Here is a 23,487-nt window from a genome sequence, read left to right on the forward strand (position 1 = left end):
TGGGCAAAGTGGTTGTATCGCCCACACGCTGTGCACTTCTTTTCTTTCACGAGGCAAATGTGGTGAGGGGGACCTCCGCACCACCCACATGACTTCTGCGGTGTCTCTGCTTTCGTGGACTTTCTCCAGGGGTTGTCTGTCATGATGTTTACGGGCTGTACCTTGATGGGCTTGTGGAGGGCCGCTTCCATGTGAGAAGCTCTGACTTTAGAGAGTTCCTTGTTTCTCCCCATTGTAAGGATGTCAGTAAGGGATTTGCCTGGTTCCTCCAAGATGTGCGCTCTGTTTGGCTGAAGCACAGCCCTGGGTGATCTGACCTCTTATCTCTTCACTCTCGCCTGTGAAACCACAGGTGCCTGCTAGCTCCTTGAGTCGGGTGTGGAACACGTCCAGGGACTCACTCTGATTGTCTGGCTTGTCGAAATATAAATTGTTCGTAGTCCCCGTTTACCATGGTCGCAAAGTATGCATTGAGTGAGGTGATCAGGATTGTGTGTGTTCTGGGGGCTGCTTCTGGGAGCACTTTAGAGATTCTATGCAATTCTTTCCCACCCAGGTGTAGGATCATGGCTTTCTTTCTGTCATCTTCTATCTTCAGTGTGTCAAAATATAGGGACACTCTCTCTACCCAGTCCCGCCATCTGGAGGCTTGTTCAGACGGGCCCTGTCAATGATGAACGGCTTTAGGGGGGGTATATTGGACATGATCTCCCCCAAACTGGTGCTTCTTGGTAAGTTGAATGTGTGATTGTCTCCCCTCTGCCCTTCTCTCTTTCCTTTGTGATACTGCCTCACTGTTGTATTTTGTTTTTCACTCTAGGGTTGTAAACAATTCTGTCTGTGCACCCTTTGCCTCTGGCCACTGTCAAGTACCTTCTCACTGGGCCATGGGAGTATTTGCTATGCCTTTGGAATATCCCCTGGGGCAGTGGCCTACCTTTTGCCCACTTGCCGTAGTTGGCTCGTGTTGGGGGGTGCACTCAGAGCTATTTTTCTACACAGCTCATGCGGGATCTTGTGTAGCTGCTAAATTGGAGCGTGTGGCCCATCCTTCAGAAGAATCCCGGCTTTCCATTTGTTAACTTATTTTTCATGACGACGGACCTCCCCCCCCCCCCCCCCCCCCCCCCCCCCCCTTTGGGTCTCACCTTTATTGCCCTTGTCACATGACCAGGAGTATTGCTCACGATACCCAGATACGCCGGGGTGGAGGGCCCTGCACCCCTGAGGTGAAACACATAATGTTCCCTCCCACGTAGTGTGCGTTTGTTACATCACGACACGCAACACTACAGTACGGACGGGCAGTGTGACCTCGCCGCGTGATTTGATTGCGGTTAGTTACTCTGATAATGCAATCACAGTCAATAACAAGATACTCATTCCATGTTTAAGAAATGCCGCTCCCGCCCAATTAGTGTGTTTGTTTACTTTCCAGCCATTAATGCGGCTTTGTCGCAGTATGGGTTTAATGACTCACATTCAGGGCTGGTACGTGCAGGGAAACAAAACTTGCTTCATTTGCACATTTGTATGTCCGTGTTTACCTAGGGAGACTCCCGTGGCACCCTCTGACGCCACTGGTTCCAGCGCTGGACCGAGGCAGTCAACGGATCTAAACCGATAAAGGCGGTTTCTTGTTTCCCAGGTCGGTCTGTAGAGGCTCGCTCGGAGGAAAGACAACATCTAATATCTTTCACAGCAAGGAAGGCGGCACTCTGAAGCGGATTTTAATGACAGTTTCTTACTGTATATACAGATACCACGCCAACACATTTTGACTGTGAAGTCTTGATCATGGCTGGTGGTCCTACATTTTGTTTCTACTTATATATCCATTGTGGATGGGTAGATGTAGTCACAGTGCAAAAATTCATAATTACATAAAATCAGTAAATACAATTATTGTTGGTACAGTAAATCTCCATGGAGTCAATATTTGACTTGCTTATTAGCATAATTGTTCACAAAGTGAGACTAGGCAAATTATACATTGCAAATATCCAAAACAATGTGAAGTTAATGAATGAATGGCATTAGGTTCTACCATTTGTACAGCCAATCATCGTAATCATTGTCCTCTGAGTGAGGTTATTGACATGTTTTCAACAAAAGTTTGACAATGTCTCATGGTCTATTAAGACTGATTCCACCTTTATAGATAGTCCATTTTATATATTCGGTAAAGTTCATGGTCCTGATGAGTAATTCTACAATGTTCCCTCCGAGAGTGAGGTGATTCATCAGTGTACTCCAAATGAAGTTTCGGCCAGAGCCTCACTTTCAAGTGCAATTTCATTTAACATGTTCCCGTCCCCCTCAACATTATTTCAAATGTACGTGAAGGTCCTCATTATTGGTGAGGCCTCTCTGACATACAGGGAATGGAGAACACAGGATATAACATATACAGCAACACTATTGATTCCATTTAGTCTCCAGCCTTGTCTGTGGATTGAAACACCAAAATAATGTAGTTCTGTGACTACGTTTGGCAATCCTAAAATGTATTTTCATACCTGAACAGATGCCTACACTTTCACCAACCAGACACCTACGCTCTGCCTCACTCTCACTCACACACACACTCCCTACATTCGCAGCAGCAAAACTGGAGGTCGCTCATACTCCTAAATCTCACCCAAGACATGGGACAACTGCTCACAAGATACCAGAGCCTCCGCCTCAGTTCTGGAGTTCCAGAAGAAGCTAAAGACCTGGCTGTTTGTATAAGTATCTTGGGGGTCACACACCTGCTCCAAGTGCTGGCATACCCTCTCAGGTGATTAGTGCACTACGCAGTTCAACATAACATAACATGCTTATTAACCAAACACATCTTTCACAATGATAGTACCTGCAACCAACTATCTCAGACAAGTTTAATCTTAAACATGCAAAACAAGCTTTCCTTCTCATAACACCCAAAAGCTTCAAATCATAAGCACGATCCTTTATCTGCCTAACCTGCTTGAGCTCTACCCAACCTGCTGTGATCATATCACTTGCTTAAAGGAGAATCAGCCTCACCGCATGAAGCTTAAAAATCTTCAAGAAAACTCCCACCAGGAATTTCACAGAATTCCCCACCCTCTCTAGGGGACCAAATTACAAACTATTCTTTTATCAATAAGAGTGGCTTACTGTTAGAAATTCCTTAGTAAATCAAGAGAAAGTAATACCTACTTGCAGAAAATTATTTTGGGACATTTTAATAAATAGAACTAAGCCACATCAAACAATGGTTGGCAAGAATGCATTTGTTTTATTTTATAAACATATGTAATACACAAAAAATGGCAAATATATGAACTATATATAAACGTAAGGCCCCAGTACACCAGTTTGAAACTAAAATGCCCTTCTGTTGTGGCGGCTGTGCATACATGATCAGGAAAAAAGTCCATCATTCGCAGTGCAGTACAGCAAATGGGCCGCCCATTGCCTCATGCTGTATTATGTGAAAACATTGAAACAAAATGTGAATGATAATTGAACAGACTGATGAAGAGGGCCGACTGAAAGTCCCTGTCTGTATATATGTATGAATATTTATTATGACGTTTTTTTTTTGGGGGGGGTGCCCCTTGGTGCATGGTCAACACACAGTAGCACCCCTGTACCCTCGCGTCTGCTGCCACAACTCGTCCCCTGAAAGTATTTGAATGCTTACGCCGGCATATGCCCCGCCGCCTTCATCCTGAACTCAACAAAATGTTGGATCTCTTTCTCCCGATCCACCTACTGAAGCCCAAACGATCTTGTGTAGCTGCTAAATTGGAGGTGTGCCCCATCCTTCAGAAGAATCCCGGCTTCCCGTTGTTAACTTATTTTTCATGCCTCAGTTTGATGAGAGGGCATCGAGAATCTATACTTTAAAGTGACTGGTCTAGCGGCAAGCGTTAGATGGGAGGTTTCTTTCTGCGCAAGATGTGATGCTTGTAGCTGCAATTAATTTTGTGCTATTACTTATTTTGTTTGGTATTGGGCTGCCATCTAGTGGTTAGTGCCACTTAGCGTGAACTCAGAAGAATTTACACAAGTGCAAGAGAGCTGGGCGCCTATCGTATTTGCAGGATAACCACTGGCTAAATTAACGAGCTCAATTTTAATTGATTTGATGTAAACTTTTTAAAATGCGGAAACACAAAGTATGGTATGGATCTAGGTCTCCGGAACACACGCAGGAATTCTGAAACCCACGATGTAGAAAGGACTGTGCCAGCACGGACATGACAGCCTGGAGATTCGTTAAAAGAATACCCAGGTTTCCTGCTGTATTCCATTTTCGAGAGCTTTCAGTAACCCAAGGAAAGAGACGTAACGCAGGGCTTTACATTGGATCACTAATTGACAACTATGTTTTCTATATTCGGCACCAAAAGTAACAGTGCAGAACAGCAGACGGCTCTTAAGAAAAGTAACCTTTTATCCACAGGGTGGGTAATCGGAATGAGTACACACTGGTATGGGCCTCTGGAAAAACTGGGACATGCATTTAAAACAGAAAAGGGCGTCGGGACGGGCCTGGGAAATCCGGGACGTCTGCTCACCTTATGTTGGTGTGATGTATGCAGCACCCTACAACTCTGTTACTTGAAAGCTGGGAGGTAGGCCGGCATGCTTTGTGTTCGCTTTTAAATGGGTAGTTGCCCCCGGCACTTAATTTTCAGACTCTCAAAGACCTTGATACACAAGCAAAGTAAACTCTCTTTTCAAGAAAATGCTTAACCAACAAGGGAGCAAGCCTATGACTAGCCCTTTGTAAAATATTATATTAGGAAAAGTATGGGCTATTAGTGGCACTATGACACTATCCAGTTACTCTCCCTGTTAATGGTTGTATTAGTGTAGTTGGTTTAATACAAGAAGTAAAGTGTAGTACTATGGCTGCTGCTGTAATTGGCCCACAATTCAGATGCAAGTTGCACCCACACTAAATACCCAAAATGTGGGGGGTTCACCTAGTGCACAATGAAGCATCATTTTCAGTTTCAGAGGAGCGCAAACTCTGAATTCACACAACTTGGCACGATTCACTCTAGGTTTCACAAGGTACATTTTACGTGCAGGCAAACCTCTCTGGTATATGTATTTCAGGCCCATGTTGGAGTCCAAATTCACATTCAAATCTGACTTAGTGCCTGAGCTGTGATTGGTGCGTCTTAAAATGGGGTTTTGGGGGGAGTCAGGCATGCCTGGTCTCCCCCCGGGCTTATCGGGCTGGTGGAGCTGGCCACAAGGGGACCGGGTATTTGATTGGTTAAGGGACAGGAAGGGGTGGTAGCCTGGGGGTCACTATAAAAGGTGTGGGTTGGGCTTGGGCGGCCTCTTTGGCCGTAGTCACACCCAGGAGGCGGTACTCGGGCAGTTTTTTGGACCACCCACCCTCCCTCGTTTTGTTTCAAGTTTTGGGTTTTTTGCCTTGTTTGAGTTTTGTTGATGTCAAGGTTTTTCTTTTTTAGCTTAAAGAGACAGAGTTACCAGTTTTGGGCTTAATCAGGCTTTAAGAGGACAGGTAATTGCTTTGCACTTTGGTGGTAGGTTTGTTGTTTATTGAAAATAGGCTGCCGCTGGTAGACAGGTCTGGTGGGGGCGGGGGATTTGCACATAAAGCCGTTGGGGGGGAGGGGAGGAGGCGGAAGTTTGAGGTCAGGGAGGTTGTAGCAAGGGTCACAAGGGAGGAAAGGGAAGGGAAATACAGAAGGGGGGCAGGAAGACAGATGGGAAAGGTTTTGATTAAGGGTTTACTGGGAAGGGGAAGTTTAGTGGGGGGGAGGGGTTAGGAGAAAACTTTGTCTAGTGAGGTTATAGTTTTGTAAGGCTTGTTGCCAAGGTTAATTGTTTCACTGGACCTGTTCTATTAAAGCGGCCTTTTATCCCTTAGAGCGGTGTCGCGTGGTCTGTTCCTCATTTTCAGCCCGATGAGGGCTGAGGTCTCTTATGCGATCATACGTTCAAAGGTAAATACATTAAAACTTTTTAGAAAGATAACTATTTGGGTAAACAACCATTTTGAAGCGTTGCTGGCTCATTGGAGAAAATAAGCTAGAGTGGAGGGTGCAAATCGAGCTTCAGCTTTCCTGGAAAATATTTTGTCTTATGAAGGAAGCCCTAAAGAACTGGTCTTTACTTTTCTGCAGCACGCCGATCTAGTATGCTGAGGTTTATCTTGCTTTAAATTACACCTTATGCCTGTCATCATAGTCCTACAGAAACCCAATAACGACCCCACCTAGTGCTCCTCATATAGACAACTATTGCTGCTCAATGTCCATAATAAAATCTTCACTAAAATGTTAGCGCATCAATTGCAACCCCTGATGCACTTTCTAGTAAACCAGACCAATCGGGGTTTAGATCACAGCGCTCCACAGCTTTCAATCTCCACGAGTTAATGGCTGTACTCCACAGAGTAAATGCCCAACTCCCAGCAGACTCCTGCTCCAACCTGAAAAAGTGCTCGATACATTCGAATGGCTGTTCACGATGGAAGTGCTGCCTAGCCCGGGATTGGGTAATTTCTTTGTCTGTAGTTCAGTTATTATATGGCTCTCCAAAAGCAAGAGTCCGGGTAAACACAGCGTACTAGAAGATATTTGATATAGAAAGAGGTGCACAGCAAGGATGAGCCCTTTCCCCTTTCATTTTTGCACTTGTGATAGAACCATTAGCGGGATATGTGTAAGAATTACATTCCTGCCAAGGACTATGGCATGGCAGCAGGGCGTTGATAATATCACTGTATGCAGGTGATATGGTCCTTTATGTGCAACATCCAGAGGAGATTCTTTCCCCAATTATAGGGGATGTGGTACGATTTGGGGAGGAGTGGGGAGACAAGGGGGGTCTACAGATACATATAAACTGGTCCAAGTCCAGACTCTTCCCATTCACAGATTTCTGTAATATCACGACTGTGGACTAACCTTTAAAGTGGAGCCCAGATGACACACGCTATTTAGGGGTATGAGTTACTCACGACTTTGACAAACTCATCAACCGCAAATGTGGCACAGCACTGAAGCAACTAAAACGGCACCTAGACTGCAGGGTTCGGCTTCCCCTCTTGCTGATGAGCAGAATTTCATTAATCATGTTGCTAATGCTGCCAAGATTCCTGTATTTATTCCCTAATCTTCCTGCTGTACTACTGCTCTATGCTCTAGAAAGGATTGACCTAGAAACACGTGTCCAGAGATGATTCTATAACCAAAGGCCTGGAATAATGAAACTGCCTAAAGAAATTCACTGTGAGTTGCTAGCTTTGCTTTTTCTTCCCGTTTAATTAACCTGTTGGGAGTGCGCTTTCACATGAGGACAACTTCGTTTTTGATAACTAACCGGCCCGTCCAGTCTGGAAAACAGCACCACTGCACATCGAAGCAGGTCTGTGTGACTAAAAATGGATTGTCACATAAGAGCAATCAGGTTGGGCTATTCACAGCAAATCTGACAATTTTACTTTGGATTCGCCTACATAGGTTTTGCATTTGGGTTCATTATTTCGTTTTGGCTCCAGCAACCCACTTGGGGCAAAATTAAAAAATTGCAGGACCACCATAACCAGCATGCACTGTACTCACTTGAGAGGCCCACTGGGGCGGACTGGTATTTAAAGAGACTAATCAGGTGCCTGCAATTAGGCAAGCTGAAGCCATGCCGGTCTTTTCAACAAGAAAGAAATGCCTGGAACACTTCCAGCACTGGCTGCACCTACGAGGGTGAAACACTTCTATATTTTTCTCTGCTGAAGAAAGGATTGACCTAGAAACACGTGTCCCGAGATGATTTTATAACCAAAGGCCTGGAATAATGAAACTGCCTAAAGAAATTCACTGTGAGTTGCTAGCTTTGCTTTTTCTTCCCGTTTAATTAACCTGTTGGGAGTGCGCTTTCACATGAGGACAACTTCGTTTTTGATATATGTATGTATGTGTATGTATATGTATGTGTATATATATGTATGGATGTATGTATGGATGTATGTATGTATATATATATGTATATATATATATGTGTGTGTGTATATATGTGTGTGTGTATATATATATATATATATATATATACTATCTTGTTACACAAGCACATTATTTAAAATACTAGGCTTCATCCCAAGCAATACCGATGCATGTAGAGGGGGACGTGCAGTATCCTGGACTCACTCTTTGTTGAGGCAGGTTAGCATGTGACCAGACAGAATGTTGATCTTCTAGCTGAGACATGCCATGCGTGGTGGAAACTAGCAACGGGGGTGAACCTCGAGGGACCATATTCTCCATTGATCCTTCTGGTAGACAATGCTTTGTACCACACATGAAGGAAAATGCCGCCAAAGCTCTGCTAACCCCAGTAGGGCTGTCGGCGATGGGGTACCTCTTTGCAACTAGCACTTTTCTCGCCAAAAGAGCTTTTTGTACTCGCCCTAAATCAATGCAGCTTGTGACGTTTTATTACCTCAGGCTATGATCGGTGACTAGAGCAGGTCTCCTTACATTTGTTCATGAGCTCCCGGAAATGCCTCTTGTGACGGCCTGTATAATCCGAGCTGATCCGGGGCACTCTGTCACCCATCAATACTTTAACGACAAGGCTAGTACAACTGAAACACTGCCGGAGGCTGGGAAGAAATGGGAATACTTTAGGAAACAGGCTTACTTATAAGGCATGGGCATATTGTTGTGCACAAGGAGAAACTGTTTTCCATTATTGACACTATCGGATGCAGTTTAAATATTTACATCAGTACTACTACACCCCAGAAAGTATTGCTAAATTTAGTGGGGATCACCTTGGCAAATGTGAAAGATGTGGAAATATGCCAGCTGATGTTTTACACATGGCATGGGCTTGTAATGCACTAATACTGTGCTGACACGAGGTTTTTGCCTCCGTAGCCGAGATACCATGCATCTGCCTCGAACCCTGCCCCCAAGTGTTACTCTTAGGGGACACTTCTCGCATACCTGCTGGGCAACTGCTCAATTGCATTTTCTTCGTGTTGGCTAATAGAAGAGTTGCTATGTTTTGGATGCTGAAGCGTACACACAATTGATTAAGCTGTGGACCCAGGATGCTGCCTATTGTAAGGAAATGCCAGTACGCTGATACCAGACTCCCACAGCTCGCCCCAGAGAAATTTGGGCCCCCTTTCGCACCTACCTATGCCGCAGTGACACTTCCACCCCACCCCTGACACAATCCCTGAGGTAACTGGCATCGCCCCCACAAACCTAGCTATGATGTTTAAGACTACCATTTGAATGCTTGACTATATGCTGGTCTTGATGGTACTATCTATTGACACTGTTTCACATCTGTTTGGGGCATTACTGATGGGCTTTGCTGATTCATGTTTATAATGTGAAAATTCAATAAACTAATTGCACCTTATGCTATTGTAATCTGTTGTACTTGAGTCTACAGTACTAAGTACGTATGAAGTTGCAGGAATGCGAATGTCAGGTATATAAAATACCAGTCGTTGATTATGGTGGGGTTGGGGGGCAGATAGGCATCTATGGACATTTTCTATAAATGACTCATATTATCCTATTGTGCTTCTTTTAGCCGAGCCATACCAGTGCTCATCTGAAGAACAGTAGGGAAGTTATTTCTTTTTAGTAGATCTGATCCTTTACACATTTATTTGTTACCTATATGAGTTAATTTCAAGGCCAGTTCCCTCTCAAATTGGATTTAGAAATGAACTTTGTTAGGCACAGTTCATGAATACAGAGAACAACTTAATAAATTCTTCAAGTTAAGATTTCATCCAGTTTGTTTTGTGTTGAATTAAAAAAAAGCTCCCCTAACACCTTGGGCTTTCAGTCTTATCACATTTTATATCGTATTTGAAAAGTACTTTAAGGGCTAGATTTTTGGAATGTCGCCTACAGTTATGTGAAATGCAACCAACTAGCGAGACTTCTGCCTCCTGCTGGTCACTTCTGAACAAATAGACCCACGATTACCATGGGTGCTGATAGTAGCTCTTGGTGATCACCTCGGTGAGCTCACTCATGCAAAATTAGCATAATGTAAACAATAGATGGAGAATAAGAGATATATCGACTGCAGAAATGCCCTCTGTGTGTATAGAGCACTTCATGGCATCATGCATATGTTTAACATGAACCAGCTAAAGGGCTTTCGAGCGCTGTACTAGGTCAAACCCCAGTATAAAGTCAACAAGAGATAGGAGAGGTAGCTGGTTTGTCGACTGTTACTGCATTGCGATGTAGCATTTGTTATAGAAATAAGTCTAAAACCCTCCTAAATTAAAGAAGCATTTGGGTGGCCCCAATGCATACGAAAATTTTGTTCCAGGGATATGCAGTGACATATACATAGAGATGTTCAGAATTTCTGCAGACTTATGAAGGCCATTACTTACATTTGTTACTCCATCTGTGCTGTTCTGATGATTCAGGTTAGGTAGTTGAGTGCTCTTGTTTGTAATATTTCCTTTAATCTGTACCAAATGTGTACATGCCTTAAAGTCTTGCCACCTGGAGACAACTTTTAAAAGGGACCTTCCTGGCAGTGTGCGTGCTTTTGGGTTGTGCCACATCTTTTTGGCCCTAGTTCTGTCCTGCAGCCCCATTGTTGCGTACAATGTATATCAAACAAATAAACAAATCCTCTTATTCTTAAGAGTGGAAAAATATCATTTTGGCACCTGTAGACCAGGAGTATAATTTAACACCGTAACATTCCCACCAAGTCAGTAAGGAAGTTGATAGAGGATTTGGTCTCTGACGCAGAGTAACAGGATAGCTAGAGCAGAAGCAGATCTTTTCGGATAAGGGAGACCCTTTTACCACATACAAACAGGATTCCACCACTAAGATGCCCATCACATCTAAGATAGGCACCATCCTTTAGTCATTATGCAAATTCTGATTCTTTTTCCCCCCCTACAGTATCGAGTTTTGAATAAGGCGATTTATGTACACGACACACCTGATATGTTGGTCATAAACAGTCAACTCTTAAATCTTATGTCAACATTCACCTTTTTCGTGCACATCAAAATTTGTAGTGTGTTTACACATTTAGAGTTACTCTGATGTAATTTTGGCTCTGTGCTCCTCAGTTTAATAGTATTCCATTCTTGAGCCATCCTTCCTAAACCTACCTAAGTAAGTTAATGGGACTGTAGAACTCCTAGAGGCAACACATCCGCCTAAATGCCAGACTTCTAAATAATGTCTTCCTTGATGAAACGTTCTATCATAAAAAGGTGGAAAGTACAATTTTCAAAGATACTTCTTTTGACTTCTTTGTAACAAATAAAGAGGAAATACTTAAAAAAATAAAATAATAATAATTCCAATGAAGAAATCGGACACAAACCGATTTTCTTTATGCGATAGAGCTGTTTTGAGAGCGATATTCATTTGTGAGGAATGTTCCCAGAAAAGATGTAACAAAAGGAAGTGAAACAAAGTAAACCTGATACAATTTATGAGACCTAAATATTGCATCCCAATATAAATATATTTCTCTGATAATTCCATGGCACTAAGAAAAATAAAACCTATAACTAAACTAAGGTCAGCTTCAAGTAGGGTAAAGATGGATCTTAACCCAAAGATAAATTTGTCTTATAGGACGATAAGTGGACAAGAATATTCATGTGGTTCATGCAGGGGCAAAAACAATAAGTCAAGTGAAACAGGTAAAGGTGAGGAAGAAAATATTCTACAGATACATAAAGGAAAATGGAAATTGCAATCACACATTTGAGCATCGTCAGTGGAAGGCGAAAAAAGTTAAGTCTGGCTTAAGTACCTCATGAATAATCTTTTCAAATGAACTTGTGAAGCAAAAACATCAGTATTACACCCCAAATATTTGAAACAAAGACCAGAAAAGAAAGGTAGGATGAAGAATGCAAAGTAATGTCTATATCGAGGGAGATTGGTTGTGTTTTTTGTTTCTGTATTAGATTCAAGGTATGGAACTAATTTTACAAGTTAGCAATAATTTTCTGCTGCAACATGCATCCCATTATAGATTCACATGCTGTACGTCAGTTTCTGTACTGTTATAACTTAGAGTTGAAGGTGCAATTCTAATAGTGGGAAACATTTTTCTTTACTTTACTGTACTAATGCATTCTGTGCATGAATACCTTCGCAGTCATTTTGTGTTGCACCATGGCTAGAACTCCTAGTGGAGTACTGCATGCATCTTGTAGATACTTAATACCCAAGAAATCTAATGCCTGAAGATTTCTTACTTGGGATCTACTTTCTGCCAATGATATCTTGCCTGAGTGCATCTAGTGTTTCTGAATTCCTGTTTTACCTGGATAAGTAGATTTCCTAGAATTCCTTGTATTATGATTGTCCTATTTTCCAGCAGTTTTCAAAGATGAAAGCAGAAAGCTATTGTCCAAGACTCTTCTCACTCGTCCTTCCTTTTTTGTATATTTTTCAGGGAAAATAGAAAAGATCAAGTCCCCTTCCTCTCCAACTGCAGAAGGCTTCCCTCAAGACCTTGACTTGATGTCTGAAGACAGCGCAGGAAACCAGCGACCTAAGAACCTGATGGAGACACTTTTGGAAGATTATGAAAGCCACAAAACCAAACGACGAGAAAGGGTGGATGACTCCAGTGTAGGTTCAATGTTCTCATTCTTTTGTGACAACCTGTCGAATTTTGTAAATTGAAGCATCACATCTACAGAAATGGCATAATAGACCATCTTGGCTATAGTATGTGTAGGAGGCTGGCTCAGTTTATGCTGCACACCTATAGTGTGGCACCCTATAGTGAGTCCAGGCAGGCCTTGGTGATTGTGTTTTGGTGCCTAGATAATCAGAGCTCTCTAGGGGCAGCTGTGAAGAGCAGCTCAGGCGTATCAGGTAGGAGTATAAAGCACTTGCAATACCACAATAGTCATACAGTGATGTTCAAACAAGAATGACACACAGTGTTGCAAAAATAAAGTTGTCTTTATAACACTAGAACTATTCTAACTTTGGTACACCCCCACTTGGAGATATCTACGCACAACAAATATACTCAGTAACAAGCAGGAAAAGCCTAGAGGTACATAGGGCCCTAAGGAGTGCAGGGGAGGGGGCAGCCCATATACAATAAAGTGGTATAAGAATGGAGGTGTCCTGCCAGGGTAAGTGTGTTAGGATCCCAGGTGCTGGGGAAGTACAGAATTACCCAAGGTAAGTAATAGAAACCCTCCCAGGTGACCTTGTGCAGAGGTGTTAACTATAGCGGGGTGTCCCATAGGCTAACACAGGACTGTAGTTGTTGGAATTTTCAGGATTCTTGACCCTTTTCAGAGGACCTAGAGGAAATCAATTGGCACAAGGAATGTTCAATAGTGCCCCCAACCGTGGATAGCCAGGAAAGTTCAGTACCTACACCAGGGAGCCCAGGTGCAGAAAAGTGATGTGACGTCGGAAACCTTTGTTTGAGTCAATGAGAGCCTTGTTTGCCTGGCTGCTGTCGCAACCCATGGACCATTTCAGTGTAACCCAAGGGCAGATTCCCGACAAGAAGAACCTGAAAAAGGAGTAGTCCGAGTCCAGACCACTCAGATGTCTAAGCGGTGCGGGTAGGCATTGCCCACCCTCTTGGGGAGAAGTTCCTGTAGGTCGGTGATTGAAGGAGTACAGCTGCGGACTCCAGGTGATGCAGGAAGATCTTGTGAGTCGCCACGAGCTGTTTCACGTTGGTTGCCGGAATACAGAGGGGTGAACCTGGCCAGCTGAACTTTTGAAAAGAGAGCCCCAAGCCCCTGAAAATAAGTGATTCAGGCTTCAGGAAATACTTTCACCTGGACCTAGTAGACCTGTGTCAGTCCAATAGTTGGAACTTAGGGCCAGATGTATCAAAGGTTTTTACTCATTGTATGTCTATGGGAAAATGTGTTCATACATATGGCCCCAAGTGTATCCCAAAATTATGCTGTTAAGCCTTGTTGCTTAATTATGCACCATAAACTGCAATTTTTTTTAGCTTGAGCACGCTAGAACACAAACAACCAGAACATACGCGGCTGCTATTTGAAGTGCTTACGTTTTTGTGCATTTTTTTGCACAAAGTACGGCTTCTCATCCAAAATGGAAGTATGGATGCATTTTGCAGCAAAATATAGCACAAAATGCCAGTTTTACAATTTGCGAACTAATGTAAATGACACACACACACACACCTAAGCCTACCACCTGCCTTTCCTATAATGTTGCAGTGGCTTGTTAAGCCTCTGCTTCTATGCCTGTGTCGTCCAATTGAGAAGAAGATGCAGAAATCTACACATGATAAACTTGCACCGATGATTTACATAGATTTACACGTTGATGATTTATAAAAGCCATGTTGAAGTGTTCAGACATCTACAATATGTATAGATGTGCGTGAATATGCCTGCTCCTCTGAGCGCATTTGTTGACTGCATAGCAGAAATGTACTAAACAATTGTTTCTTTGAATTATTATACTCCATTTGAAACATTTTTTTTCGCTTGGAGAAATCCCTTTTTTGGCATCTAATGCAATATGTCATGTTATCCATTTAATTTCCCACCTCGGAAAGACGCTTACACTTGCTTTTTGCAGTAGTTGTCTGTATTGCAAGGGTGATAAACAATCTGAAAAAAAGTGTTTTGAATACCCTCAATCTACATGTTTAGGCGCTGGCTTGTTTTCTTATAGTCCGCCATCCACACCCCAAACCCACAGATTGTTTCTGAATGTGCCATTATGACCACTTATCTCTACATATTGAAGTCTGTAGTAGACCCGATCAGTGGGCGAACATGTCCACTGGTCCTGATTTCATGAATCGGGATCAAGAATTGATCCCCAGAGACCAGGGTGGTTTTTTTTGGCATGCACTGTAAAGTCTGAATTTGGCCCACATATTAACCACAAGACGTCCTTCACCAAAATATGAAGTTAAAGCAAATAAAAACAGTGCCGCCCATTAGCCGCTACAGAGATGTATAAATGTATATTAAAAAAAAAAGGCGCTAGGGATCCCTGTCTTACACTGACAACAGAATTATTCTTAAAATGAAATATGCTGTTCTTTTTAGAGAGTGGTACCCAAGCAAGTAAGTACCTAAGACTTGGAAACACTATTTTGGGGAAATCGCTCACAATCCTTTGAGTAAGGGCCTGTTACTGGCCATTATTTCACATATGTCTAAAAAATATTGTTTTACTTAGGTTCTGTAAAAAAAAAAAATGTGACTCAAGTAGAACCATGTTACAGCTTTTTCAACACAACTCGGTGTTATGTTTATTGCTTCAGGGCAATAACGTGCACATTAATCTGTTCAAAGTTTAGAAAATGTTTGCTTTATTCTTGAGTATTAAAACCCTGTACCACACACCCTGTTCCACCATTATCCTATTCAGTTACACAAAGTGTGCTAAAAACGAAGCTTAAGTTCGTTAGGACAGTGATCCAACTGGTAAGTTTTATATACCTGGAGCCCCTCACTGTGAGCTTTAGTGAATGTTGGCTGTTAATTTTCCTGTTTGTCCATCGAATGCACTAATGCTGGTCTTTTTCTCTTTCGCCAGTACTTCTCTAAATGTCTGTCTAACAAGGTTACTTTCGAGGTACTCTAATTCTGCTTTTCCTAGACCTTCGTCTGCATGCTCCACTTAAATGCATGCATGCCTTCTATGAATGCAATCCTGTTCTTTGTCGGCATGGTGTACGAGTGCCATCAACGTCACTTCGTGCCAGAACTTGATTGGCGGAGGGTGACGTGTATTTTTTACTATTTGCAGTTACTGTACTAGAGTGAAATAAAGTTCATGTTTGTGCCTATAATTCTTGATTTAAAGTTCTGATATAAGGATGTGCTTACAGCATTTATGCCAAATCCGTAGAGTTCACAGAAATAACTAAGATACATGCCCTACGAAGAGTTGTATGTTTTGAGATAGGCACTGAAAGAATGCAAGGCATGTTGAGTTTAATAGTCGCACCATTAGTGTGAGACGTTCACGTCGTTGGTATGTATTTTTAAGGTTTTTTTTTAGTTTAGTTTTTTTTAATCACTGTGGCCATGGCAGAGACGCAGACATTTGCTCCAGCTGCTTGAGTGCATTGCACAGCACCTCTGACCTGAATGTAACGCTGTATGTTGATTCTTCCCCAAACTACAGCAAATATTTCTCATTGGAAGACAATTGTTCTTTTTTTTTTCTTTTTTCCCCTAGCAGCGAATGTCCATTTCTCATCCCATTAAAATGAGCCGTTCTCAGTTTCACTGCTAGATTTTCTCACAGCAGAAAAATGTAAACCACTGAAAGTGGAGAACAGTTTACTTGAAATTCTTAGTTGCTGTTGCAATGCAAGCTTTAGAAACATGCCTTCAAAACAAAGCACTATGTCGATCCCTTGATTGTATGTTTTTCCTTTTCCATCTGGCTGTGTTTTCTCACCCGCTCTTCTAGGCACATATGCCAGTATGCGAGTTGTTCTTGTATGTTTGTCTGTAGGTGTACGTCTGTGCATAGGAACACCTCTGCTGGTTGTCTTTATGTATGCATCAGTTTGCTGTGCATGCTTGGCTTTGCAAGTATGAGTATGTCGATGCATAATTTTTTGTAATTGTGTTGCTCTTTCTGCATGCTGTCCTGTGAGGCTCTGCATGTACTGTCCAAAATCCAAACCTGTTGGCTTTATCAGTGCTTTTTTTTGTATGATTTTGTGAATAGCACATCACAGATCGGTTGATAAATTGACTTGTACTCTAACGGGAATCCCTTAAAAGGCGTTCTAGGCAGGTAATCAAGGGAACTCTTCCCTCTTTTTAAACTTGCACTGCTACAACACTGCCTTAGATGCTTAAAGTCTGAGGTGTAGCAACTTCCCCTGAGCTACTGACCATCCCGGCGAGGTTTAAAAGTTAGCTTGGATTTTTTTTCCCTGATGACCCACTATGACTATGAAGCGGGAGATCACCCAACCTTGTGTGGCCAGGTTTGTGCGATGGGCCAGGGGCTTGCAGAGTGACCCCACAGGCAGGTAAGACCATCAGGAATTAAGGTGCCTGAAAATGCTGCAAGATTTGCAGTGAGATCACACCACTTTTCAAAGCAAGACAGACCATGGCAATTTATCATAGGTAGTGGGTGCTTTGAAGGTAGATTAATAGTTTATTTATACTGTTAGAAATTCGTATCTGTCCTGGATATTTTTTAGCTTTTATAACTTAGCCTACAGCCCAGAGAAACCCGAGATTTGGACGGGTGGTAAATAAGATACCTGATTTAGAATGAGCACTGGAAGCAAGGAAGCATCTTGCACTTCTATCCCTTCTGCCAGCCTGAAAATGATGATACCTCATCTATGAGGTTGCCCACAAATGTCTGGCACATTTCCGTGAGCAAACTACTTTATGACCTCTTATAAGCCTCCATTAGTAAAACGAATTGGACCATCCAAACTTTTTCTCAGTGTTAATTTTGATCAATCTTTCAGAGTTCAAAGGGGGAAAAAAGCAACTTGTATACATCTGGATATAAAGTGGCATACCACTCATCATTTATACCACTGTGTACGAGTGGCCCGACTTGTCCCTGTGGTCCTGAAACCATCTGCCATAGACTATTGGCATGGTATGCCCCACTGAATGTTGTAAGAATTTCAGAGGATAATCAAATGTTAAATATTCTGGGGAAGTGATCGCCTACTTGAATTCCAGATATGACCAAGGATTTTTTTTCCAAAGTCTAGTTTAAAAAGAATTACAACTGTGGGTCTGGTATCTCTACCTAGGTTAAGTAACTTGCCAGGTATGACACTAGTGGCACAAGAAAGCTACACAAGGGTGTCATCTGAGGCAAAAAAATATATATAAAGCGGTTTCCTAACAGAGGAATGCCTAGCCATTCTGAGACACTCCTACTTCAACTAGTAAACTTCCTCAACAAATGACAAAATTATTTCTGGGGCTCCTTTGTTCTTAAATTGTTTACTCTGTAAATTGATTTATGGTACAAACAGGCTTTCAAATTCCATAACAGAACAGTACATATTCACGATGTGGGTTGTGGCTTGTGATTTGCTGGTAACAAGGCCCTTTGCTTAAATGACTATTAGGTAAGTAGTGAAGGCCGCCTTCAGCATCTTGATCCACCTCAGTTGATCTGACTAATCTGGCATGGAGAAATTAGAGAGTTACTCTTTAATCTGAACCTGGTGTGATCAGAGCAGATGTGTGTATTGCCTGAAAGAGCACTGGAAGTTCTGGGAGGATTGCTTCTTTGCAGGTAATCACTGCAGGCACCAGACTCTTCCCTCTTCTCCAGATCGCAGGCCGAGGGGCGGGGTTGTTCACTAATGGAAATCACAAATCTTGACCATCTTGAGCTGGCTTCTTGTTCTAACTAAACATTAGACTTTTACTAGCAAGTAATCCCCTCGTCACAACGATCCATGAACATAAGGAGACGGGCTAATCTTGCTAATTGTGAGGCCCTGTGTGCATCTAGCATCTCAAGTTGGCATCCGTCTATGGGGCTGTTTCTTGTGCACAATGTAGTAGCAGTTTTCTTAAATGAACACTCACACCAGATTTCTCTTTATCAGTAAAATCTTAATCTCTATCCCCGTATAGGAACACAAGTGTCTTCCCAGTAATTATAATCACATGCTTTGTGTATAGCACTTAATTACCACTGCTCTGCTGTTTCTAAACTCTAAAATAAAAGGTCTAAATATAATTGAATTTATTGCTACGCAATTTACTGTCCTGGGAATGATGGAGTGCTTATTCAGTGATGTCGATCTTTGAACTAATGACCTTTGAGTCAATCAATTTATTAGCGGTGACCTTGAATTCGCAGAGGTATGCTGCAAAGCAGGAATGCCTCCTTTCTGTGTACCTCAAACAGTGCAACAGAAATGATTCTTTGGGTTGAAGATTTTCTTCGAAGTCCAGCTAGCACCTTTCAGCAATTTTTGAAATAGTTCTTTCACTTCACAATAGCTTCTAAAAAGTCTGTTTCATTATGAAGTAGCTTTAGAAACAGACTGTTTTTTTTTAGAAAATGGGTGGTTTGTCGAGCCCCATATTAATATACCTTCTTTCTGTTCCAGGTTATTGAAGCCACCAGAGTAAGCCGCCGAAAGAGCACCCTGGCACTGCGCTGGGAGGCTGGGATCTACGCCAACCGGGAAGAAGATGAATAACCCCAATCTCACACCACAGACAGCCACTAAGGACTTAGAATTCACCCCCATGAACCCAGGGCGTCCTTATCAAATATTTATTAAACAAATAACCAAACTCAGTAGCCGACATAGACAATCAACTTTGACCACCTATATGTAGGATTGGCTGCTGGGATGAAAAAAAGGTGACACACACAATCAACAAAACAAGATCCCGCTTGAGCTGCACAGAATGTTAAAGACTATGACATGGCGAGGAAAACAATATTTCATAAGCTTCTGGAAAGATGCTTTGGTGTGGTGCACAATGCCGGTCACTACGCATGTGGAAGGAGCAGCTTGTGCTCCAGGGCCGCAGGAATAGATTGCACTTCTTGCTTCACACCTGGCACTTGCTTTGTAATACCAAGACCACAACTCACAAATAGGAACTTCGCGGACTTGAACGCCCTATGCAAGTTGACCAAGGCCACCAATGACTTGCCAAGAATAAGCCTGCTCCTTCGGACTGTCCCGTAGGATGCTTTCTTGGTGCTCATTTGGCAAGAAGGCACACCAGGGTTTCATTTTAGATAGCCATAAATTGAGAGGGTTTGTGTGTGATTGTGTGTGGAATGAGAATCCATTACTCTTAAGTTATCTTGCAATATGCTGACATTCTTTGCAGGGCAATCTGCAGGTATATTTTTTTTGCAATCTGTGCACTTCAAGAAGTATTACCTACTATTGGAAATGCCATAGGTCATGCCTCCAGGGAGGATAATGGAGCAACCAAGCTAGCTGGTTTAACTCATTATTATGAGAAAATAGCAGTTTTTTTTTTCATCTTGATGAAAGGAGCACCGCTGCTTACTGCCCTACCAGTGTCAAGGTTTTTTAAGACTTGCAGCCTTCATTTTAGCAACTAAACCGGATACACTGTGTAGCCATTTTCGTTATTCTTCTTTTCTTGGTTTTATCTTCCACGCAGCCTAACGCTGTTGCTGATGTGGGGTCAGTTCATCGTCTCCAGTTAGCTTGATCTCCGATACTCCAGTTCAACCCCTGACTGTTAACTAGGTTTGACGGACTTCCATGCACAAGGACTCCGAAAAGCAGAAGGAATTGACAACTGTGCCTCGTTTCAGGCTGTGCAAGGCACATGGTTCTGTTGAAAGAAATATTTTTCCAGGTTAAAGAAGTGGCATATTCGTAAAACATCCTGGGCTTTCTTCTTGATAAATCTGCGTTTCTTTCATACCAACATTTGATATTTGAAGATAATGGCATTTTGCCACAAAGAGAGTTGTAAGTTAGGTGATGCCATGAAGTGAAATTAAAACCGCTCTCGGCAAACAAGAAAAGTCGGACAAGATAAGGTGTTGTTCCTTAGGCAGAGGGAATATAGTTTGTAAGAAAAGTTAGTTATGCAGCAGAAAGGCACATAGAGGAAACCGTGTAACTGATATCTTTCCTCATCAAAAGTCAGTTTGCAATGAATGTGCTGTAGCAATGAGCTTCCTAATTTAAAGATACAGCTGAAAAAGTAACGATGGGAGAAATTAGGAATACAGGTTTTATGTAGGTTTATTTTAGTAGTTTTTAACTGAGGAGTTTGGGAATTATGACAAGAGAAAAGATAACATTTTATAGTATGTAACTTTGACACAAGCAACAATTGCAGAGAAACATTCTTTGACTAGACGGATGTGTTCTTATGGACAGTTTGGCAAGGGCTGGTGTGTGTATACATGCATTATTATTCATGTGTACATATGCATAGCTAAACAGAATTGAAAAGTGTGTGTGTGTGTGTGTGTGTGTGCGTGCGCTTGTGGGAATTGGCCCCCCCTTGCCGCTTATGGACCCTGAGGCGACACTGTGTGGAAATGTTTCTCTCAGGCTCCCTGCCGGCCGTGGAATCTATTGTGAGCATTTTTAATACAAAAGGACATATGCAAAATAAGATACGAGTGAGATGATGCAGTGTTTGGCCTGACCTAATATGTGCATGAGCCACAGTTTGCAAAGCTTTGAGGACATTTTCTATTTTTTCATTTAGAAATGACTTGTGGTATTTATTCTTGTGCTTTGCATTCATATATATATATAATAATATATATATAAACACATATATATTGTAGGTTAGAGGCTGCCAGTATTACTCTTTTATTTCATCTGAAGCAATAAATAATATTTTAAAGAGACACAATTTCTGGTCTAGGTTGGATACAATAAATAAAGTGGCCAGCTAGGCTTTTTACAAAAACTGACTTGCTTTGTGTCTGTTCACCACCCACAGCCATTTGGGGAAAAATACTATTCTGAAAAGGAGATCAACCTCAGAAGATATTGTTTTGTCACTTTCAATCCTCATCGCTTCGTCTTGTTAGGGTCTTTTTCAGCAGTGCCTATTGTGTAGCTCACCCTATAAACCGTTCTAGCATGAGCGTGGTATGCAATGGAAAGAAACCCACCATGTTTGTTTTACTTTTTCCTAAACACATTTACTACAATATTCTGAGATCTAGAAGACCATTTCAGAGTGTATGGATACATTATTTCAAGTTAGTAAGCAAGCTTAAAATACTTGACTGGAAGTCCATCTCGTATGTACCGGTATATAAAATATGAAAATGTAATTAAAATTGCGAAATTAAGTCAGAAGATAGGCAATCAAATCACAAATTGTTTTCTTTTAAATTTTTATAAACCGAATATGAAATATAAAGTGTTTCGTTGTATACTTTGCACCACTTAAAAGCACTGTAATTTGTAAGTTTATTTTTGTTTGTCTAAGAAAACACCAACTTAGTGTTTTATTTTTTTATTTTATTTATTTATTATATAAACCAATGTAATGTAATTTTGCACCAAGTTAACTAAGTCATACACTCTGTGTGTCTCATTCCAGTAACAATTGCTTCTCTTTGGCCATGAATTTCGGACTTCCCTACATACTGATCTGTCTATGATGTTCCCACCATTTCCCCCGTAAATTCTTTTAACAACTTTATGCTGTTTGTAATAAAGCAGGCATCAAACACATTCTGCATGCTATTTAATTAATCGCATAGTTCTGAATCCCTTCCCCCTTCCCCCACCCCCCTTCAGTCTTGCAGCTAGGAACAGCAGCTAGGTATATACATGTAGTGCCAGCCAACTATATCGGAATACACACAGCAGCTAGAGGGGTCCATGTTCTGACAGCATAGCTTAAGTTCACATATTTTTGCCATTGCTCAGTCATATGATCAGGGCAGGGGAGTTCCTGGAAAGCCACTTGTACATCATTGTCCACCGCCTCAGCAAATTGCTGCGCTACATGCCCCCAAATTTCCAGGTCATCCAATACTTTATTGTCCCTTCTGGACAGTTGTATGACATTACAAGGAATGCCTACCACACGTGCCTTTACCACGTATTGCATTTACCACGCACTCCTTTTACCACAGAGGTCTTCACCAGACACGTCTTCACCACGCATCACTTTAAAACAAAATGGTAACTATATATCAGGCAAGTGAAACTATATATATATATATATATATATATATATATATATATATATATATATATGTATATATATGTTCGATGGCATGTGTAGCTGCAGATACACATGCTGTGCACATCCCGCCATCTGGTGTTGGGCTCGGAGTGTTACAAGTTGTTTTTCTTCGAAGAAGTCTTTTCGAGTCACGAGACCAAGGGACTCCTCCCATTTCGGCTCCATTGCGCATGGGCGTCGACTCCATCTTAGATTGTTTTTTTTCCGCCATCGGGTTCGGACGTGTTCCTTTTCGCGCCATGTTTCGGGTCGGAAAGTTAGTTAGAATCTCGGAAAAATCGTCTGTATTGTTTGCGTTCGGTATCGGGTTAGTTACAACAGATCGACACTGACTTTTGAAGAGCTCCAGTGGCCTTTCGGGGTTTTTTCGATCCCCCCGTCGGGGCCTGGTCGGCCCGGCCACGTGTCTCTTCAAGGCTGATGGAACGGACCCCATTCCGCTTCTGCCCAAAATGCCATAACAAGTATCCATATACAGATCAGCATCTGGTCTGTAACTTGTGTTTGTCGCCGGAACACAAGGAAGATACTTGTGAAGCCTGTCGAGCGTTTCGGTCCAGGAAGACACTAAGGGACCGAAGAGCAAGGAGACTGCAAATGGCGTCGGCACCGACAGGACAAGAGCGTTTCGAGGAGGAGGAAGAAACCTTCTCCATCCAGGAATCGGACTCGGATGAGATCGATCCCGAAGAAACGCCGAAAACCGTGAGTAAGACGTCGAAACACAAAACTCACGAAAAAACCACTAAAGCCCAGGGGACGCCACC

The 23,487-nt window shown here is 42.1% G+C and overlaps 1 protein-coding gene across 7 annotated transcripts in view; it reads left to right on the plus strand.

Annotated features, from left to right (window-relative positions):
• PALM2AKAP2 (PALM2 and AKAP2 fusion) overlaps positions 1-22,200 on the plus strand; it is a 735,219-nt gene extending 713,019 nt beyond the window's left edge. For all 7 annotated transcript variants that reach the window (XM_069238531.1, XM_069238540.1, XM_069238550.1 and 4 more), the window contains 2 exons: positions 12,448-12,626; positions 19,099-22,200. In XM_069238531.1, the coding sequence (XP_069094632.1) occupies positions 12,448-12,626; positions 19,099-19,191 (272 nt within the window). In that variant the 3' untranslated portion in view covers positions 19,192-22,200. The remainder of the gene's footprint in view (positions 1-12,447; positions 12,627-19,098) is intronic.
• Positions 22,201-23,487: the final 1,287 nt, after the last annotated feature.

The sequence above is a fragment of the Pleurodeles waltl genome, chromosome 1_2 (genome assembly GCF_031143425.1).
Source record: "Pleurodeles waltl isolate 20211129_DDA chromosome 1_2, aPleWal1.hap1.20221129, whole genome shotgun sequence".
Lineage (NCBI taxonomy): Eukaryota > Metazoa > Chordata > Amphibia > Caudata > Salamandridae > Pleurodeles > Pleurodeles waltl.